Source organism: Procambarus clarkii, chromosome 76 (genome assembly GCF_040958095.1).
Source record: "Procambarus clarkii isolate CNS0578487 chromosome 76, FALCON_Pclarkii_2.0, whole genome shotgun sequence".
NCBI classification, from domain to species: domain Eukaryota; kingdom Metazoa; phylum Arthropoda; class Malacostraca; order Decapoda; family Cambaridae; genus Procambarus; species Procambarus clarkii.
In genome coordinates, this window is record NC_091225.1 from 19,649,786 (window position 1) to 19,669,353 (window position 19,568).

Here is a 19,568-nt window from a genome sequence, read left to right on the forward strand (position 1 = left end):
GAGCAAGTGACCAACCGAAGCAGCAAGTGACCAACCGAAGCAGCAAGTGACCAACCGAAGGTGCAAGTGACCAACCGAAGGAGCAAGTGCCCAACCGAAGGAGCAACTGACCAACCGAAGGGTCACGTGCCCAACCGAAGGAGCAACTGACCAACCGAAGGGGCACGTGCCCAACCGAAGGCACAACTGACCAACCGAAGGAGCAACTGACCAACCGAAGGCACAACTGACCAACCGAAACAACAACTGACCAACCGAAGGCACAACTGACCAACCGAAGGCACAACTGACCCACCGAAGGAGCAACTGACCAACCGAAGCAACAACCGACCAACCGAAGGAGCAACTGACCAACCGAAGAAACAACTGACCAACCGAAGGCACAACTGACCAACCGAAGGAGCAACTGACCAACCGAAGCAACAACTGACCAACCGAAGGAACAACCGACCAACCTAAGGAACAACCGACCAACCGAAGGAACAACCGACCAACCTAAGGAACAACCGACCAACCGAAGGAACAACCGACCAACCTAAGGAACAACCGACCAACCAAAGGAACAACCGACCAACCGAAGGCACAACCGACCAACTGAAGGCACAACCGACCAACCGAAGGCACAACTGACCAACCGAAGGCACAACTGACCAACCTAAGGAACAACCGACCAACCAAAGGAACAACCGACCAACCTAAGGAACAACCGACCAACCAAAGGAACAACCGACCAACCGAAGGCACAACCGACCAACCGAAGGCACAACTGACCAACCGAAGGCACAACTGACCAACCGAAGGCGCAACCGACCAACTGAAGGCACAACCGACCAACCGAAGGCGCAACTGACCAACCGAAGCAACAACTGACCAACCGAAGGCGCAACCGACCAACTGAAGGCACAACCGACCAACCGAAGGCGCAACTGACCAACCGAAGCAACAACTGACCAACCGAAGGCGCAACCGACCAACCGAAGGCGCAACTGACCAACCGAAGCAACAACTGACCAACCGAAGGCGCAACTGACCAACCGAAGGCACAACTGACCAACCGAAGGCGCAACTGACCAACCGAAGGCACAACTGACCAACCGAAGCAACAACTGACCAACCGAAGCAACAACTGACCAACCGAAGGCGCAACTGACCAACCGAAGCAACAACTGACCAACCGAAGGCGCAACCGACCAACCGAAGGCGCAACTGACCAACCGAAGCAACAACTGACCAACCGAAGGCGCAACTGACCAACCGAAGGCACAACTGACCAACCGAAGGCGCAACTGACCAACCGAAGGCACAACTGACCAACCGAAGGCGCAACTGACCAACCGAAGGCACAACTGACCAACCGAAGGCACAACTGACCAACCGAAGGCACAACTGACCAACCGAAGGCACAACTGACCAACCGAAGGCGCAACTGACCAACCGAAGCAACAACTGACCAACCGAAGGCGCAACTGACCAACCGAAGGCACAACTGACCAACCGAAGGCACAACTGACCAACCGAAGGCACAACTGACCAACCGAAGCAACAACTGACCAACCGAAGCAACAACTGACCAACCGAAGCAACAACTGACCAACCGAAGCAACAACTGACCAACCGAAGCAACAACTGACCAACCGAAGCAACAACTGACCAACCGAAGCAACAACTGACCAACCGAAGCAACAACTGACCAACCGAAGCAACAACTGACCAACCGAAGCAACAACTGACCAACCAAAGCAACAACCGACCAACCGAAGCAACAACCGACCAACCGAAGCAACAACCGACCAACCGAAGCAACAACCGACCAACCGAAGCAACAACTGACCAACCGAAGCAACAACTGACCAACCGAAGGCACAACTGACCAACCGAAGCAACAACCGACCAACCGAAGGCACAACTGACCAACCGAAGCAACAACCGACCAACCGAAGGCACAACTGACCAACCGAAGCAACAACTGACCAACCGAAGGCACAACTGACCAACCGAAGCAACAACTGACCAACCGAAGGCACAACTGACCAACCGAAGCAACAACCGACCAACCGAAGCAACAACCGACCAACCGAAGCAACAACCGACCAACCGAAGCAACAACTGACCAACCGAAGCAACAACTGACCAACCGAAGCAACAACTGACCAACCGAAGCAACAACCGACCAACCGAAGCAACAACTGACCAACCGAAGGCACAACTGACCAACCGAAGCAACAACTGACCAACCGAAGGCACAACTGACCAACCGAAGGCGCAACTGACCAACCGAAGCAACAACTGACCAACCGAAGGCACAACTGACCAACCGAAGCAACAACTGACCAACCGAAGCAACAACTGACCAACCGAAGGCACAACTGACCAACCGAAGCAACAACTGACCAACCGAAGCAACAACTGACCAACCGAAGCAACAACTGACCAACCGAAGCAACAACCGACCAACCGAAGCAACAACCGACCAACCGAAGCAACAACTGACCAACCGAAGCAACAACTGACCAACCGAAGGCACAACTGACCAACCGAAGCAACAACCGACCAACCGAAGGCACAACTGACCAACCGAAGCAACAACCGACCAACCGAAGGCACAACTGACCAACCGAAGCAACAACTGACCAACCGAAGGCACAACTGACCAACCGAAGCAACAACTGACCAACCGAAGGCACAACTGACCAACCGAAGCAACAACCGACCAACCGAAGCAACAACCGACCAACCGAAGCAACAACCGACCAACCGAAGCAACAACTGACCAACCGAAGCAACAACTGACCAACCGAAGCAACAACTGACCAACCGAAGCAACAACCGACCAACCGAAGCAACAACTGACCAACCGAAGGCACAACTGACCAACCGAAGCAACAACTGACCAACCGAAGGCACAACTGACCAACCGAAGGCGCAACTGACCAACCGAAGCAACAACTGACCAACCGAAGGCACAACTGACCAACCGAAGCAACAACTGACCAACCGAAGCAACAACTGACCAACCGAAGGCACAACTGACCAACCGAAGCAACAACTGACCAACCGAAGCAACAACTGACCAACCGAAGCAACAACTGACCAACCGAAGGCACAACTGACCAACCGAAGGCACAACTGACCAACCGAAGCAACAACTGACCAACCGAAGGCACAACTGACCAACCGAAGCAACAACTGACCAACCGAAGCAACAACTGACCAACCGAAGCAACAACTGAGCATGGCTAATAAAATATAAATAAAAGCAACATTAACACAAGCGTGAGTGACAGCAATGTTGCACAGCGTGAGTGACAGCAATGTTGCACAGCGAGAGTGACAGCAATGTTGCACAGCGTGAGTGACAGCAATGTTGCACAGCGTGAGTGACAGCAATGTTGCACAGCGAGAGTGACAGCAATGTTGCACAGCGTGAGTGACAGCAATGTTGCACAGCGTGAGTGACAGCAATGTTGCACAGCGTGAGTGACAGCAATGTTGCACAGCGTGAGTGACAGCAATGTTGCACAGCGTGAGTGACAGCAATGTTGCACAGCGTGAGTGACAGCAATGTTGCACAGCGTGAGTGACAGCAATGTTGCACAGCGTGAGTGACAGCAATGTTGCACAGCGTGAGTGACAGCAATGTTGCACAGCGTGAGTGACAGCAATGTTGCACAGCGTGAGTGACAGCAATGTTGCACAGCGTGAGTGACAGCAATGTTGCACAGCGTGAGTGACAGCAATGTTGCACAGCCTAAGTGCTGACAGCAACAAGGCCGAGGGAAACAATGCAAACAGCGACGCAATTGCAACTTTCGTGTCTCTCAGTCCTTGCAATTAATGCCGACCAATCCAGAAATAAATTGAGAGAGCCTTCTCTTGACAAAGCGGATAAGAATGTGCAGTTTAAAGACAATTTAGCTCCACTTCAGTGATTGGCTTTCCCAGGCCGGCAGGCAGGCTGGCAGGCAGGCAGGCAGGCAGGCAGGCAGGCAGGCAGGTAGGCAGTCAAGCAGGCAGGCAGGCAGGCAGGCAGGCAGGCAGGCAGGCAGGCAGGCAGGCAGGCAGGCAGTCAAGCAGGCAGGCAGGCAGCCAGCCAGGCAGGCAGCCAGCCAGGCAGGCAGTCTCCCTATCTAGACAGGCAGGCAGGCTCCCTATCTAGCCAAGTCCGGTCTCTCAGGCAAGCCAGGTCTTCCTACCCTAACTCATAAATGTGAAGGAAATTTAGAAGCATTAATACACATTCTAATTGTCAAATATTGGCCTCTGCGATACGATGAAATGTGTAACCTTTCGGGGAGTAAACATGATAAATTAGTTACTTCTCTGACACTGTGGATCTTGGAAGGTCATTGGCTCTATGCCAACTGCTGTTAACAATGATTTAGCCCTTTGAACGAGGTCATTCATTTCACTCCACTCAGGTGAATTGCCCCTCCCCCCCCTTCCCCACCCCCATTGAGCACAGACCAGTTTTACTCGAGTTTTGAACTGTGATCAGAAGCTCGTCTCGAGGAGATATTGTACCAATAAGAAATGCTTGAGTCAACCCTCATTCTGTTCCATGCTACGTTTTTTTTTTGTAATTAGTGTATAATACATACTACAGGCAATCTGTACTGTAGTTATGTGCGCGGGCAACCTGTCCCTCCTACAACCTGTCCCTCCTACAACCTGTCCTCCTACAACCTGTCCCCCCTACAACCTGTCCTCCCACAACCTGTCCTCCTACAAAGAACGTCGCATTTCGCTCGTATGCGTTACATAAGGCCCAAAAATTGTCGTACTAGAAAATGCAAGCGACTGGCGTGAAAGTGACGTCCTGTCCCGTTTTCTGTTTTGGGTCCTCTGGCAGGTTAGGAGAGACTACTTTAAATTGACCGGATAATCTTACTAATTAATATCAAGCCTAAAGAAACAAACATACACTCGAATTTGTTAAGCCTAACTTGGAAGATAGATGACTAGATATAAATGCGCCTCTCACGGCTCAATAGGCCTACTGCGAATTACTAATCACCATTATATCCTCATGGGAGCAGGACACGCGACCCAGAGTTAAAAAAAAGACATATGACTTACGACCCAATCAACCATGTATCAACCAGACAGCTCAATCAAATATTCCAGTGAACCTTCGCAAGATCTCACCCACACGACACAGGAACATTAAATAGGAGCATGATACATGACACATAGCAAGACACATGACACATAGCAAGATACATGACACATAGCAAGATACATGACACATAGCAAGATACATGACACATAGCATGATACATGACACATAGCAAGACACATGACACATAGCAAGACACATGACACATAGATACATCAAAAACCTTCCACAAGGTTTGATCAGAGCGACAAGCTCCATAACATTGTCTATCGAGAGCCAAATCGTCGAGAGTGAGAGTGAGAGAGAGAGAGAGAGAGAGAGAGAGAGAGAGAGAGAGAGAGAGAGAGAGAGAGAGAGAGAGAGAGAGAGAGAGAGAGAGAGAGAGAGAGAGAGTGAGAGAGTGAGAGAGTGAGTGTGTGAGAGTGTGTGAGTGTATGAGAGAGTGTGTGAGAGAGTGTGTGAGAGAGAGAGTGAGAGTGAGAGAGAGGGGGAGAGAGTGAGTGAGTGAGTGAGTGAGTGAGTGAGTGAGTGAGTGTGTGTGTGTGTGTGTGTGTGTGTGTGTGTGTGTGTGTGTGTGTGTGTGTGTGTGTGTGTGTGTGTGTGTGTCAGACAGCACCATCAACGCCCTGACAAAGGCACCGCTGGTCGAAGGCCTCCGAACACACACACTGATGAAAAGTGAAGATGACAGATGGTATGGGCTACGACGCAACACAACTCCTCTAAATTGCAAGAGACACGGTGGCCAGGTAGGCGGTGAGGACACTTCGCGGCCAGCCCAGCCGGCCCGGAGCACATACAACACGCCCCCACCAGCCGGCCCGGAGCACATACAACACGCCCCCACCAGCCGGCTTGGAGCACATACAACACGCCCCCACCAGCCGGCTTGGAGCACATACAACACGCCGCCACCAGCCGGCTTGGAGCACATACAACACGCCCCCACCAGCCGGCTCGGAGCACATACAACACGCCCCCACCAGCCGGCTCGGAGCACATACAACACGCCCCTACCAGCCGGCTTGGAGCACATACAACACGCCGCCACCAGCCGGCTTGGAGCACATACAACACGCCCCCACCAGCCGGCTCGGAGCACATACAACACGCCCCTACCAGCCGGCTTGGAGCACATACAACACGCCGCCACCAGCCGGCTTGGAGCACATACAACACGCCCCCACCAGCCGGCTTGGAGCACATACAACACGCCGCCACCAGCCGGCTTGGAGCACATACAACACGCCGCCACCAGCCGGCTTGGAGCACATACAACACGCCCCCACCAGCCGGCTCGGAGCAGACACGCGGGTTAGGTTACGACCAGCGAGCAGCTCCAGCTTAAGGTGCCTTGGGTGTAGCTTTAGCAAGCATACCTGGCTACAGAGTTCTGCCTGGTAATGGAAGAGGGGCGCGAGAGAGGAAGGAAGAGCAAGAAAGGGCAGGAAAAGGAGGAGGCAGAGGAAGAAAAAGGGACGTAAAGACGACAAAGAGAAAGAAACGGTGAGGTACAGTCATATTTCTATCATTCCTATCTACTCAAAACTCGGCTTATTTTTAGCCACGAATGTCCCCACAGCCTGATAAGCCATATTATAAAGTTAAACCGCACCTTTTCACCCCAACATTGCCCCTCTTACTCGTCTACTCCATTTGCGTCTTAGATCCAACATAGCACCATAGAACCAGCATCTATTCCATACCTGCATTACCGAGAGGGCCCACTGCCATTACTGTGACCTATTCCGCAAAATAGACCTACATTACGACACCAATTTTAACAGGAGGTGGAGGGTGGGAAAGAATTATTTGAGCCATAAATTTCCTACCCAGCTGAGAGTCGATCGTGAAGGGACACACACCCACACCTCTAAAGTCTTGCCAATGCATTTCGCCAGATGATTGATTGATGAAGATTAAACCACCCAAAAGGTGGCACGGGCATGAATAGCCCGTAAGTGGTGGCCCTTTTGAGCCATTACCAGTATCAATAGATGATACTGGAGATCTGTGGAGGTGAGACTGCACCCTGCGTGACGGGAGATGTCTCCCGTGTTGGCCAGATGGCCCTCCGGCAGTGAAATACAATGACCGGCTCTCAGATACAATGACCGGCTCTCAGATACAATGACCGGCTCTCAGATACAATGACCGGCGCTCAGATACAATGATCGCCGGTGGTGGGGTGGACACCGGCTATCAGCGCTAATCCCACAGGTATTTCTCCTGTGGGATTATCGCTTCCTTGCTCGCTTTCCCACGCACGCGCGCGCGCTCACGAACGCCTCCTCCCCAAGGGGAAACAAAAACTAGCTTCCTGCCGAAAAGAAAGGTCCCCAAGACAGCGCTTAAATCCTAACGAACAATGGAAATCCACGACAGGTTTTGTATTGTGATAATTTTGGAAGACAAAGCTGGGTTTTTTTCCCACCCTTGGTCCAGATACCTTAAAAAAAAAACAGAAGACTTACGGGAGCATTGAGGCGTGTTATGTCTAATACAAGTCGCCATTATATCTTTTTTGGAGATGGTGAAAGTCAAATTCTCTATCTGGCGTAGGAATTGTATAATACGTGAGTAAATATGTATCACAATACATGTGTATTCCTGTATGGATATATCTAGACACTATGGGTCCAGGACGTAACCAAGCCAAGGGAACTAACTATCAGGAGAAAGCGTCAAGCCATTACTACTATATAGCACATGGAAGGGGGGGGGGTTAGAATAATTACGGGCTCACCATAGCCCGTGCTACATGGAAGCTAAATCTAAAAGAAGAACAAACGTCAGGATAAGGATTTGGGATGGGACAGGGGGGGGGGGGAAGGAATGGTGCCCAACCACTTGGTAACGGTCGAGGATTGAACGCCGACCTGCATGAAGCGAGACCGTCGCTCTACCGTCCAGCCCAAGTGGTCGGGTCCGTCTCATTTCGAGAAGAGACGAGACCCCAGAGACCCCAGAGACCCCAGAGACCCCAGAGACCCCAGAGACCCCAGAGAAGAACAATTCAACAATAGCAGCTGACACGCTCCTGGGAGTTCTTCTACTGCCCAAGCCCGGCCTGAGGCCAGGCTTGACTTGTGAGAGTTTGGTCCACCAGGCTGTTGCTTGGAGCGGCCTGCAGGCCCACATATACCTGGTTGATGGGGTTCTGGGAGTTCTTCTACTGCCCAAGACCGGCCCGAGGCCAGGCTTGACTTGTGAGAGTTTGGTCCACCAGGCTGTTGCTTGGAGCGGCCTGCAGGCCCACATATACCTGGTTGATGGGGTTCTGGGAGTTCTTCTACTGCCCAAGACCGGCCCGAGGCCAGGCTTGACTTGTGAGAGTTTGGTCCACCAGGCTGTTGCTTGGAGCGGCCCGCAGGCCCACATATACCTGGTTGATGGGGTTCTGGGAGTTCTTCTACTCCCCAAGCCCGGCCCGAGGCCAGGCTTGACTTGTGAGAGTTTGGTCCACCAGGCTGTTGCTTGGAGCGGCCCGCAGGCCCACATATACCTGGTTGATGGGGTTCTGGGAGTTCTACTACTCCCCAAGCCCGGCCCGAGGCCAGGCTTGACTTGTGAGAGTTTGGTCCACCAGGCTGTTGCTTGGAGCGGCCCTCAGGCCCACATACCCATCACAGCCCGGTTGATCCGGCACTCCTTGGAGGAATAAATGTAGTTTCCTCTTGAAAATGTCCACGGTTGTTCCGGGAATATTTCTTATGCTTGCTGGGAGGACGTTGCGTAAGAAATATTGCCGGAACAACCGTGGACATTTTCACGAGGATTATGCTCCAGTATGGATTATTTAACATCACGCTCGCAAACTTTCCTTTATCACCCGCAGATAACATTCACCCGCAGATAACATTCACCCGCAGATAACATTCCCTCGCCTCCCTCCCGCTATAACCAATACCTGTAAGATAGGTTCCCTTGAGGTGCTTCCGGGGCTTAGCGTCCCCGCGGCCCGGTCGTCGACCAGGCCTCCTGGTTGCTGGACTGGTCAATCAGGCTGTTGGACGCGGCTGCTCGCAGCCTGACGTATGAGTCGCAGCCTGGTTGATAAGGTATCCTTTGAAGGTGATTATTTGAAGATTACGACAATTCCCCCCTCACCCCTGTGTCAAGCCCGACTTCCCGGTCGGGCCGAGCGGACAGCACACTGGACTTGTGATCCTGTGGTCCCGGGTCCGATCCCGGCCGCGGCGAGAAACAATGGGCAGAGTTTCTTTCAACCTATGCCCCTGTTACCTAGCAGTAAAATAGGTACCTGGGTGTTAGTCAGCTGTTACGGGCTGCTTCCTGGGGGGTGGAGGCCTGGTCGAGGACCGGGCCGCGGGGACACAAAAGCCCCGAAATCATCTCAAGATAACCTCAAGATAACCCCTACTCCCACATGCTTCAAGATATCGTTTCCTAAAGCGACACAAGTTCCCGATGGAATTTACTGTAATGGTCTGTACGTGAGGTTATCTTGAGGTTATCTTGAGATGATTTCGGGGCTTTAGTGTCCCCGCGGCCCGGTCCTCGACCAGGCCTCCACCCCCAGGAAGCAGCCCGTGACAGCTGACTAACACCCAGGTACCTATTTTACTGCTAGGTAACAGGGGCATAGGGTGAAAGAAACTCTGCCCATTGTTTCTCGCCGGCGCCTGGGATCGAACCCAGGACCACAGGATCACAAGTCCAGCGTGCTGTCCGCTCGGCCGACCGGCTCCGTGAGGGGAAATTATGGGATTTGCTGTATTTGGCCGTGTCGGTACATGGGGGGGGGGGGGAGGGGGTGGCCATGGGCAGTATTTGGTCATGTTTTGTACGTGGGTAAAGAATTCCAGTATTTGGTAATGCTTCGTACGTGGGTAAAGAATTCCAGTATTTGGTAATGCTTCGTACGTGGGTAAAGAATTCCAGTATTTGGTAATGCTCTGTTACCTGGTTGATACCTGGTTGATGGGGTTCTGGGAGTTCTTCTACTCCCCAAGCCCGGCCCGAGGCCAGGCTTGACTTGTGAGAGTTTGGTCCACCAGGCTGTTGCTTGGAGCGGCCCGCAGGCCCACATATACCTGGTTGATGGGGTTCTGGGAGTTCTTCTACTCCCCAAGCCCGGCCCGAGGCCAGGCTTGACTTGTGAGAGTTTGGTCCACCAGGCTGTTGCTTGGAGCGGCCCGCAGGCCCACATATACCTGGTTGATGGGGTTCTGGGAGTTCTTCTACTCCCCAAGCCCGGCCCGAGGCCAGGCTTGACTTGTGAGAGTTTGGTCCACCAGGCTGTTGCTTGGAGCGGCCCGCAGGCCCACATATACCTGGTTGATGGGGTTCTGGGAGTTCTTCTACTCCCCAAGCCCTGCCCGAGGCCAGGCTTGACTTGTGAGAGTTTGGTCCACCAGGCTGTTGCTTGGAGCGGCCCGCAGGCCCACATATACCTGGTTGCTGGGGTTCTGGGAGTTCTTCTACTCCCCAAGCCCGGCCCGAGGCCAGGCTTGACTTGTGAGAGTTTGGTCCACCAGGCTGTTGCTTGGAGCGGCCCGCAGGCCCACATATACCTGGTTGATGGGGTTCTGGGAGTTCTTCTACTCCCCAAGCCCGGCCCGAGGCCAGGCTTGACTTGTGAGAGTTTGGTCCACCAGGCTGTTGCTTGGAGCGGCCAGCAGGCCCACATATACCTGGTTGATGGGGTTCTGGGAGTTCTTCTACTCCCCAAGCCCGGCCCGAGGCCAGGCTCGACTTGTGAGAGTTTGGTCCACCAGGCTGTTGCTTGGAGCGGCCCGCAGGCCCACATATACCTGGTTGATGGGGTTCTGAGAGTTCTTCTACTCCCCAAGCCCGGCCCGAGGCCAGACTTGACTTGTGAGAGTTTGGTCCACCAGGCTGTTGCTTGGAGCGGCCCGCAGGGCCACATATACCTGGTTGATGGGGTTCTGGGAGTTCTTCTACTCCCCAAGCCCGGCCCGAGGCCAGGCTCGACTTGTTAGAGTTTGGTCCACCAGGCTGTTGCTTGGAGCGGCCCGCAGGCTCACATACCCACCACAGCCCGGCTGATCCGGAACTTCTCTTAGAAAACCGTCCAGTTTTCTCTTGAAGATGTCCACGGTTGTTCCGGCAATATTTCTGATGCTCGCTGGGAGGACGTTGAACAACCGCGGACCCCTGATGTTTATACAGTGCTCTCTGATTGTGCCTATGGCACCTCTGCTCTTCACTGGTTCAATCTTGTATTTTCTTCCATATCGTTCACTCCAGTACGTTGTTATTTTACTGTGTAGATTTGGGACCTGACCCTCCAGTATTTTCCATGTGTATATTATTTGGTATCTCTCTCGTCTCCTTTCTAGAGAGTGCATTTGGAGAGCTTTGAGACGATCCCAATAATTTAGGTGCTTTATCTCGTCTATGCGTGCCGTATATGTTCTCTGTATTCCCTCTATTTCAGCAATCTCTCCTGCTCTGAAGGGGGAAGTGAGTACTGAGCAGTACTCGAGACGGGACAGGGGTACGTTGGTAAAACAAATAATAAATACTGTAGTGGAGATTCTTCAGAATTATTGCTTCGTTGTATAACCCCCCCCCCCTCCAACACCTCTATATAGAATAGAGAGGTGTTAGAGGTGTTAGAGGTGTTGTACTGCTGTACCCACACTCGTTCTGTAACGAGTGTGGGTACAGCAGTAACCAGTGTGGGTACAGCAGTAACCAGTGTGGGTACAGCAGTAACCAGTGTGGGTACAACAGTAACCAGTGTGGGTACAACAGTAACCAGTGTGGGTACAACAGTAACCAGTGTGGGTACAACAGTAACCAGTGTGGGTACAGCAGTAACCAGTGTGGGTACAACAGTAACCAGTGTGGGTACAACAGTAACCAGTGTTGGTACAGCAGTAACCAGTGTGGGTACAACAGTATCCAGTGTGGGTACAACAGTAACCAGTGTGGGTACAACAGTAACCAGTGTGGGTACAACAGTAACCAATGTGGGTACAACAGTAACCAGTGTGGGTACAACAGTAACCAGTGTGGGTACAACAGTAACCAGTGTGGGTACAGCAGTAACCAGTGTGGGTACAACAGTAACCAATGTGGGTACAACAGTAACCAGTGTGGGTACAGCAGTAACCAGTGTGGGTACAACAGTAACCAGTGTGGGTACAACAGTAACCAGTGTGGGTACAACAGTACAGAGCAACCACAGACCCGACATTAACAAGTCTCTCTCAAAAGGAAGCCAAGAACTAAGGATGCCGAACACATGACTGCGTCCATTCAAACACACGAACTAATTTGAACTCCACAAACCTCCAACGGTCACCCTTGGAGCACAGGCGCCACAAGAGACCTCCAACGGTCACCCTTGGCGCACAGGCGCCACAAGAGACCTCCAACGGTCACCCTTGGAGCACAGGCGCCACAAGAGACCTCCAACGGTCACCCTCGGAGCACAGGCGCCACCAGAGACCTCCAACGGTCACCCTAGGAGCACAGGCGCCACCAGACCTCCAACGGTCACCCTCGGAGCACAGGCGCCACCAGAGACCTCCAACGGTCACCCTCGGAGCACAGGCGCCACCAGAGACCTCCAACGGTCACCCTCGGAGCACAGGCGCCACCAGAGACCTCCAACGGTCACCCTTGGAGCACAGGCGCCACCAGAGACCTCCAACGGTCACCCTTGGAGCACAGGCGCCACCAGAGACCTCCAACGGTCACCCTTGGAGCACAGGCGCCACAAGAGACCTCCAACGGTCACCCTTGGAGCACAGGCGCCACCAGAGACCTCCAACGGTCACCCTTGGAGCACAGGCGCCACAAGAGACCTCCAACGGTCACCCTTGGAGCACAGGCGCCACCAGAGACCTCCAACGGTCACCCTTGGAGCACAGGCGCCAACGTTGTTGTTATAGATTCAGCTACTCGGAACAAGTTCCCAGTAGCACGGGCTATGGTGAGCCCGTAACTTACCTGGCACAGGAGCGGGGCAAGAAGCACGGGCTATGGTGAGCCTCTCGACCTCCAACGATTGATTGATAAAGATTAAGCCACCCAAGAGGTGGCACGGGCATGAATAGCCCGTAAGACCTCCGTCCAGATTTACTACATAAACATCTCTGGTGCTGTCGACGAGTCACAATAACGGGGCTGAAGTATGTTGACCAGACCACACACTAGAAGGTGAAGGGACGACGACGTTTCGGTCCGTCCTGGACCATTCTCAAATCGATTGACTTGGACCATTCTCAAGTCACAATCGACTTGAGAATGGTCCAGGACGGACCGAAACGTCGTCGTCGTCCCTTCACCTTCTAGTGGTCAATAGTGGTCTGGTCAACAAACCCTGGTGCTGTAGGTCAATAATTTCCACGGTACAAACAATTCCGGGAACTGACCGGCCATTAAGTCGACATCACAATAAATCTCTTTTACGGAGAGTCAAACTTCTGGAAATACTGCACTCAGAGACGAGTTGTTCAATGTTCTTTGAACCTTTTCAACATCGTAATCTCTGGGGTTCCGTTCACCCAGAGGTTCTGATGAACGGGGAATCTAGCGCTCATCCGTAAAGAACTTAGTCTAGCTGCTATCCTCTTTGACCAGTGAAGACATGACAGGCTTCATATGCCAGTGGACTTCTCTAGGTCGTTGGGGCACCCCCCCCCCCCTAACGGGTAGAGGGGGGAGAACCATGAGGTGGTTCCGAGGATCAATGACCCATCACTCCGGTCCTTGACCAGAACTGATAACGCCTAATAACCTACGTTATTAGGCGGGTTACTACTAACCAACTAGGTGAATACGTTGAGCCAATAATCACTAGGGGCCCAGGAAACGTTAATATTGCGTTGGTTTCAATTCCCCCTAAACCACCGCATTTATTACGGTGGGGGGTCGATATCGTGAACAAAAATATGTCGTGTTCACTAAGGCTGGCCAATTTTCAACCCCTATAACCACGTCTGGGAAGGAGGGAGAGAGAGAGAGAGAAGAGAGAGAGAGAAGATTAAGCCACCCAAAAGGTGGCTTGGGCATGAATAGCCCATAAGTGGTGGCCCTTTTGAGCCATTTCCAGTATCAATAGATGATACTGGAGATCTGTGGAGGTGCAACTGCACCCTGCGTGACGGGAGATGTCTCCCGTGGAGAGAGAGAATTGTGAAGAGTCTATAAGAGGGCGTAGAGGAGCAAGGGGGGGGGGGGGGGGGGCGTAAGCACCATGGAACACAAGAGGCTCAGCATTAATGATGTTTTAACACTGCGAGGCGGTGGGGGGAGGAGGTAGGGGGCGTCGGCCCCTTTGGCAGTCTTAGGTGTTGATCTGACCCTTTGATGCAAACTGCAGACGGAGATCCTACTACCCTGGCCCTGGCCCCATGGTGTGTGTAAACCTGCCCCCCCCCCCCACACACACACATCCTAAGCTACAGATTAGGCTAAGATAGGCCTAGCCTACTAGGCTAGGCCTACCTGCGGTATTACTAAGCACCACGAGTCTACAGGTTTCCTCCTGTGGCCACGTATCAGTCGTAACAGGAAAAGAAGTTGGTGTGGAATTTGACAGAACTGATGGTAATCCAGGCATCGAACCACACCATGGGAGGAATTCGTGATGAGAGGGAAAAAGCTAAATGCATGATACACAAGCACACGCGTATTTGATTGATGACCAGACCACACACTAGAAGGTGAAGGGACGACGACGTTTCGGTCCATCCTGGACCATTCTCAAGTCGATTGTAACTTGAGAATGGCCCAAGTCAATCGATTTGAGAATGGTCCAGGACGGACCGAAACGTCGTCGTCCCTTCACCTTCTAGTGTGTGGTCTGGTCAACATACTTTAGCCCCGTTATTGTGACTCATCGCCTGCCCACGTGTATTGACTACAAATCACACAGCTGATCAATTCTCCAGGTGGCGAACATCTGCATGTTGTTATCAAGCGTTATCTGGCCTTATCAGCTGACCGCGTCGCGGCCACATACCCTGCCAAGACATACCCACACACCAGGATATCATTTACGCCTGTATATCCTGTTATATTTTGACCTAAAATTCAATTTCTTGCTTTATTATGCACCCCATACCCATCCCGTGGTGTGAAGGATTACAGAGGCACATAATCGGTTCAGGAACTGAACCCCTCTAGTTCGTTTAGCTAAGCAAATAACAATCTTTTGACGCTAGTTATAAAATGATTAATGTTATATATACATGTGTACACATACTCATGTATACATATACATAAAACTCGACATAATTCCCCACTATATGCAAATAGCTAGAAAACGTACTCACCTGACTCAGTAGAGATGAGTGAATAACGCAAACAGTCCGTTTTGTTTACACTGTTGCCTCTGATCCCTGGCTAGTCAACAGTGTTCAACGGTACGACACCGACTCACTGAGATCCTGATAATCTCCAGACAAAGGGTTGCACAGTAAATCAAGCACTAGCACGTTGTAATGCTGAGGGCAGCGAGGGTGGACACAGCGGCGTCCTCAGCAGGCGTGGTGACAGTGGCGTGACAGTGGCTGACTGAGTGAGGAAGTAGCAGCAGCAGCAGCAGCAGCAGCAGCAGCAGCAGCAGCAGCAGCAGCAAGTGCCCACAGAGCCCTCCCCTCACCCCTGCCTGACCACCAACAGGAAGTGAATCACCTCACGTAAATTTCATGGGGCTAGACATGAGTAACGTACCACGCATCTTTCGCCATTGCTACACCTTACTCATCAGTCCAATTGCCTCACTCACCTCACTAGATTTACTTTATACACGCACCAATTGACTCACAATTACAGAAGTTACAGCCCCGCTCCTGTGCCAGGTTAAATCCACTAGGGGCTCACCATAGCCCGTGCTACTTGGAACGTTGTGTTCCCAGTAACTGAATCTTAAACAACAACAACTCACAATTAGCTTTGCCTTACGGAATGGCCAAGATTTGCTGCGGAGACGCAAGCATGTGGCCTTGAAGGAACCAATACGTTTGTCCTGCTGAGAGCGTGTTTGCATCATGTGAAGATGGCGTCATTCTGCTCCCTCTCTCCACATTAGTCATGACTGAATCACACACACACACACACACACACACACACACACACACACACACACACACACACACACACACACACAGCCGCTGAAGTGGCCACATTCTTTCTGCGTCTCGTCCACTCTCTCAATTATCCAGGGATCATATCCTGGAACACCGACCTGGATTATTTATCCAGGGATTATCCTGGAAGATGAGCACCGCAGTTCATGCGTGTCTTGGGCCATTCCGTCAGGTATACTGAGATGTCCGGTTGGTCCACCACTCCTTCGGGGGCGTCTCAAGACACCGCCTCAAGCAGCAGCCCTTCAGACCATACAAGCCTGGCCCCCAGGCCGGGCTTGGAGGGAGACGCTAACCCTCTCTGAACACTCTAGTTGAACAGGCTCTTAACTGGAAGAACACAACGCTCCTGTTCACTAAGTGGGCTGTATACTGCACCCGCAGGCGAGGCAGTAGAAGGCTCTCTCACACCAGTTGGGAAGAACACCATTAACTGTGGGTTCCCTCACCAACCAGCCTCGTTATCACCGCCTCCCGATAACCCACGAGAGATAAGGCACGAGTACGCGACGCGAGCACATTCTTATATCAAGGCTATCAGGAAGTACACGGCCGATAAGGGGAAAAGTTGGACTTTTCAGGAAACGGGCGAACTAGGTCGTTAACGTATCATCCGGTGAAGCCAACTGGCTATTACATACCCATTAGGGAAAACTCCTGTGTAGCAGATCCCATTAAACAATGGGATGTAAGATGCTCCCGGACGCAGGTTCGAATCCTCGTCACGGCCCTTGTGGATTTGTTCATGGGATGTAGGTTTTGAGAAAATATTGGGAGAAAGAATAGGGGGAAGGGGGATAATCCCCCCTTGTCCCTGCTCCCCACAAAAGGGACACCCCCCCCTATTGGGGACTATGTAGACCCCCTACAGGTGTCCCCACTCCTCCTCCCAACACTGGGAACACCTTTTAGGGGGAGGAAGGGGAAGGGGGGGGGGACAGGTGACCTTGCGGAAGTCCTCCCTCTCTACACAGGGGGAGGGAGTGTCCAATCTGTCCCCCCTCCCTCATCAGGACCCAGGTGTTGCCTCCCACATGTGTTTTCCTCACTCAACGGGAACACCTGCCACAGGTGTGCACACATGTGCCAGTCTACGGCTCATACAAACGAGGCTGGGTGTCGTCAACGGGTGTGGGGGTGTAACCAACGGGTGTGGGGGGCAGGCCAACGGGTGTGGGGTGTAACCAACGGGTGTGGGGGCAGGCCAACGGGTGTGGGGGCAGGCCAACGGGTGTGGGGTGTAACCAACGGGTGTGGGGGGGGCAGGCCAACGGGTGTGGGGTGTAACCAACGGGTGTGGGGGCAGGCCAACGGGTGTGGGGGCAGGCCAACGGGTGTGGGGGCAGGCCAACGGGTGTGGGGTGTAACCAACGGGTGTGGGGGGGCAGGCCAACGGGTGTGGGGGGGCAGGCCAACGGGTGTGGGGGGGCAGGCCAACGGGTGTGGGGTGGCAGGCCAACGGTGTGGGGGGTGTGGCCAACGGGTGTGGGGTGGCAGGCAAACGGGTGTGGGGTGTAACCAACGGGTGTGGGGTGTAACCAACGGGTGTGGGGTGTAACCAACGGGTGTGAGGTGTAAACCAACGGGTGTGGGGTGTACCAACGGGTGTGGGGTGTAACCAACGGGTGTGTGGTGTAACCAACGGGTGTGGGGTGTAACCAACAGGTGTGGGGTGTAACCAACGGGTGTGGGGTGTAACCAACAGGTGTGGGGTGTAACCAACAGGTGTGGGTTCACACCCTTTGAGAAGGAGTGCCTCTCACCGTGAAGCGCTGTGAGACACAATAGCTATAATGTTTTTTTTTTCTTCAAGTTATGACAAGTTGACAAGGAGGCCTGGTCGACGACCGGGCCGCGGGGACGCTAAGCCCCGGAAGCACCTCAAGGTAAGTTACCTTATTGTTCAATTCAAAAACTACAATCTTCCGGCAAGTTCAATTCCCAAGGTACTTCAAGTTTCCCTTCATCTCCCTAGTCTTCCCTTCAGAACTCAACACACATCTACTCTCCTCCTAGAGACAAGAAGACAGTTGAACTGATTGAAATTGAAATTGAAATTGAAATCAGTTTATTGAGGTAAAATACACACAAAGGGATGAGTAGCTCAAGCTGTTCTCACCCCGTTCAGTACAACGATGTTCATATTATGTTATATCGTGTTCATATTATGTTATATCGTGTTCATATTATGTTATATCGTGTTCATATTATGTTATATTATACAGACACACACACAGCAGTTGAGAGGCGGGACCAAAGAGCCAGAGCTCAACCCCCGCAAACACAACTAGGTGAGTACACACCACACACACACAATTTTTAAACAATTCAGTATACTAACTTTATTATTAGGGGGCTTCGTAGCTTGGTGGATAGCGCGCAGGACTCTTAATTCTGTGGCGCGGGTTCGATTCCCGCACGAGGCAGAAACAAATGGGCAAAAGTTTCTTTCACCCTGAACGCCCCTGTTACCTAGCAGTAAAATAGGTACCTGGGTGTTAGTCAGCTGTCAAGGGCTGCTTCCTGGGGGTGGAGGCCTGGTCGAGGACCGGGCCGCAGGGACACTAAAGCCCCGAAAGCATCTCAAGATAACCTCAAGAAGATACTATGCTGTACTTGCAACATCAGTATTCTGAGTGACTCACTACTGTGAGAAAGCGCTGACTTGGTGTTGAAAAAAAGAATGATATCCAAGGCGTGCAATTCCTTGAGAAGTGCTAAATGCATCTGTGGTTGCATTTCAATGTTGCAACCAATCATATCATCAGAAATTGAAATTGAAATAAGTTTATTGAGGTAAAATACACACAAAGGGATGAGGTAGCTCAAGCTATTCTCACCCCGTTCAGTACATCGTGTTAGTACATACATAGACACACATCACAAACAATAAACATATTACCAAACATTCTGATATCATCAGAGGTGTTCACATCAACCAATAGAAACTTGGCTGGCTGAAGTCCACTCAATATTTGAACTCTTTCATGTTCAGACGAGGAGACACAATAACGTGGCTGAAATATGTTGATCATATGTTAGGGCGCCGAGCGGACAGCACGCTGGACTTGTGATCCTGTGGTCCTGGGTTCGATCCCAGGCGCCGGCGAGAAACAATGGGTAGAGTTTCTTTCACCCTATGCCCCTGTTACCTAGCAATAAATAGGTACCTGGGTGTTAGTCAGCTGTCACGCGCTGCTTCCTGGGGGTGGAGGCCTGATCGAGGACCGGGCCGCGGGGAAACTAAAAAGCCCCGAAATCATCTCAAGATAACCAGACCACACACTAGGAAGTGAAGGGACGACGACGTTTCGGTCCGTCCTGGACCATTCTTAAGTCGATTGTGACTTGAGAATCGA

At 52.2% G+C, this 19,568-nt stretch overlaps 2 protein-coding genes across 10 annotated transcripts in view; one reads left to right on the plus strand and one right to left on the minus strand.

Moving 5' to 3' along the window:
- Positions 1 to 19,568, minus strand: part of LOC123771456 (fasciclin-2) — a 244,507-nt gene that overhangs the window by 160,013 nt on the left and 64,926 nt on the right. The window contains exon 1 of one of the 9 annotated variants that reach the window (XM_069313706.1): positions 16,308 to 16,632. The exons of 7 other annotated variants lie outside the window; for them this stretch is intronic. The gene's annotated coding sequence lies outside the window, so the exon portion shown is untranslated. Of the gene's footprint in view, positions 1 to 15,393; positions 15,698 to 16,307; positions 16,633 to 19,568 lie in introns of those variants that run through there. One more of the 9 variants, XM_069313705.1, reaches the window with a different exon arrangement.
- Positions 1 to 19,568, plus strand: part of LOC138357204 (serine/arginine repetitive matrix protein 1-like) — a 37,437-nt gene that overhangs the window by 3,726 nt on the left and 14,143 nt on the right. Inside the window, exon 3 of the mRNA XM_069313857.1 lies at positions 12,427 to 13,046. Coding sequence (XP_069169958.1) covers positions 12,427 to 13,046 — 620 coding nt within the window. The remainder of the gene's footprint in view (positions 1 to 12,426; positions 13,047 to 19,568) is intronic.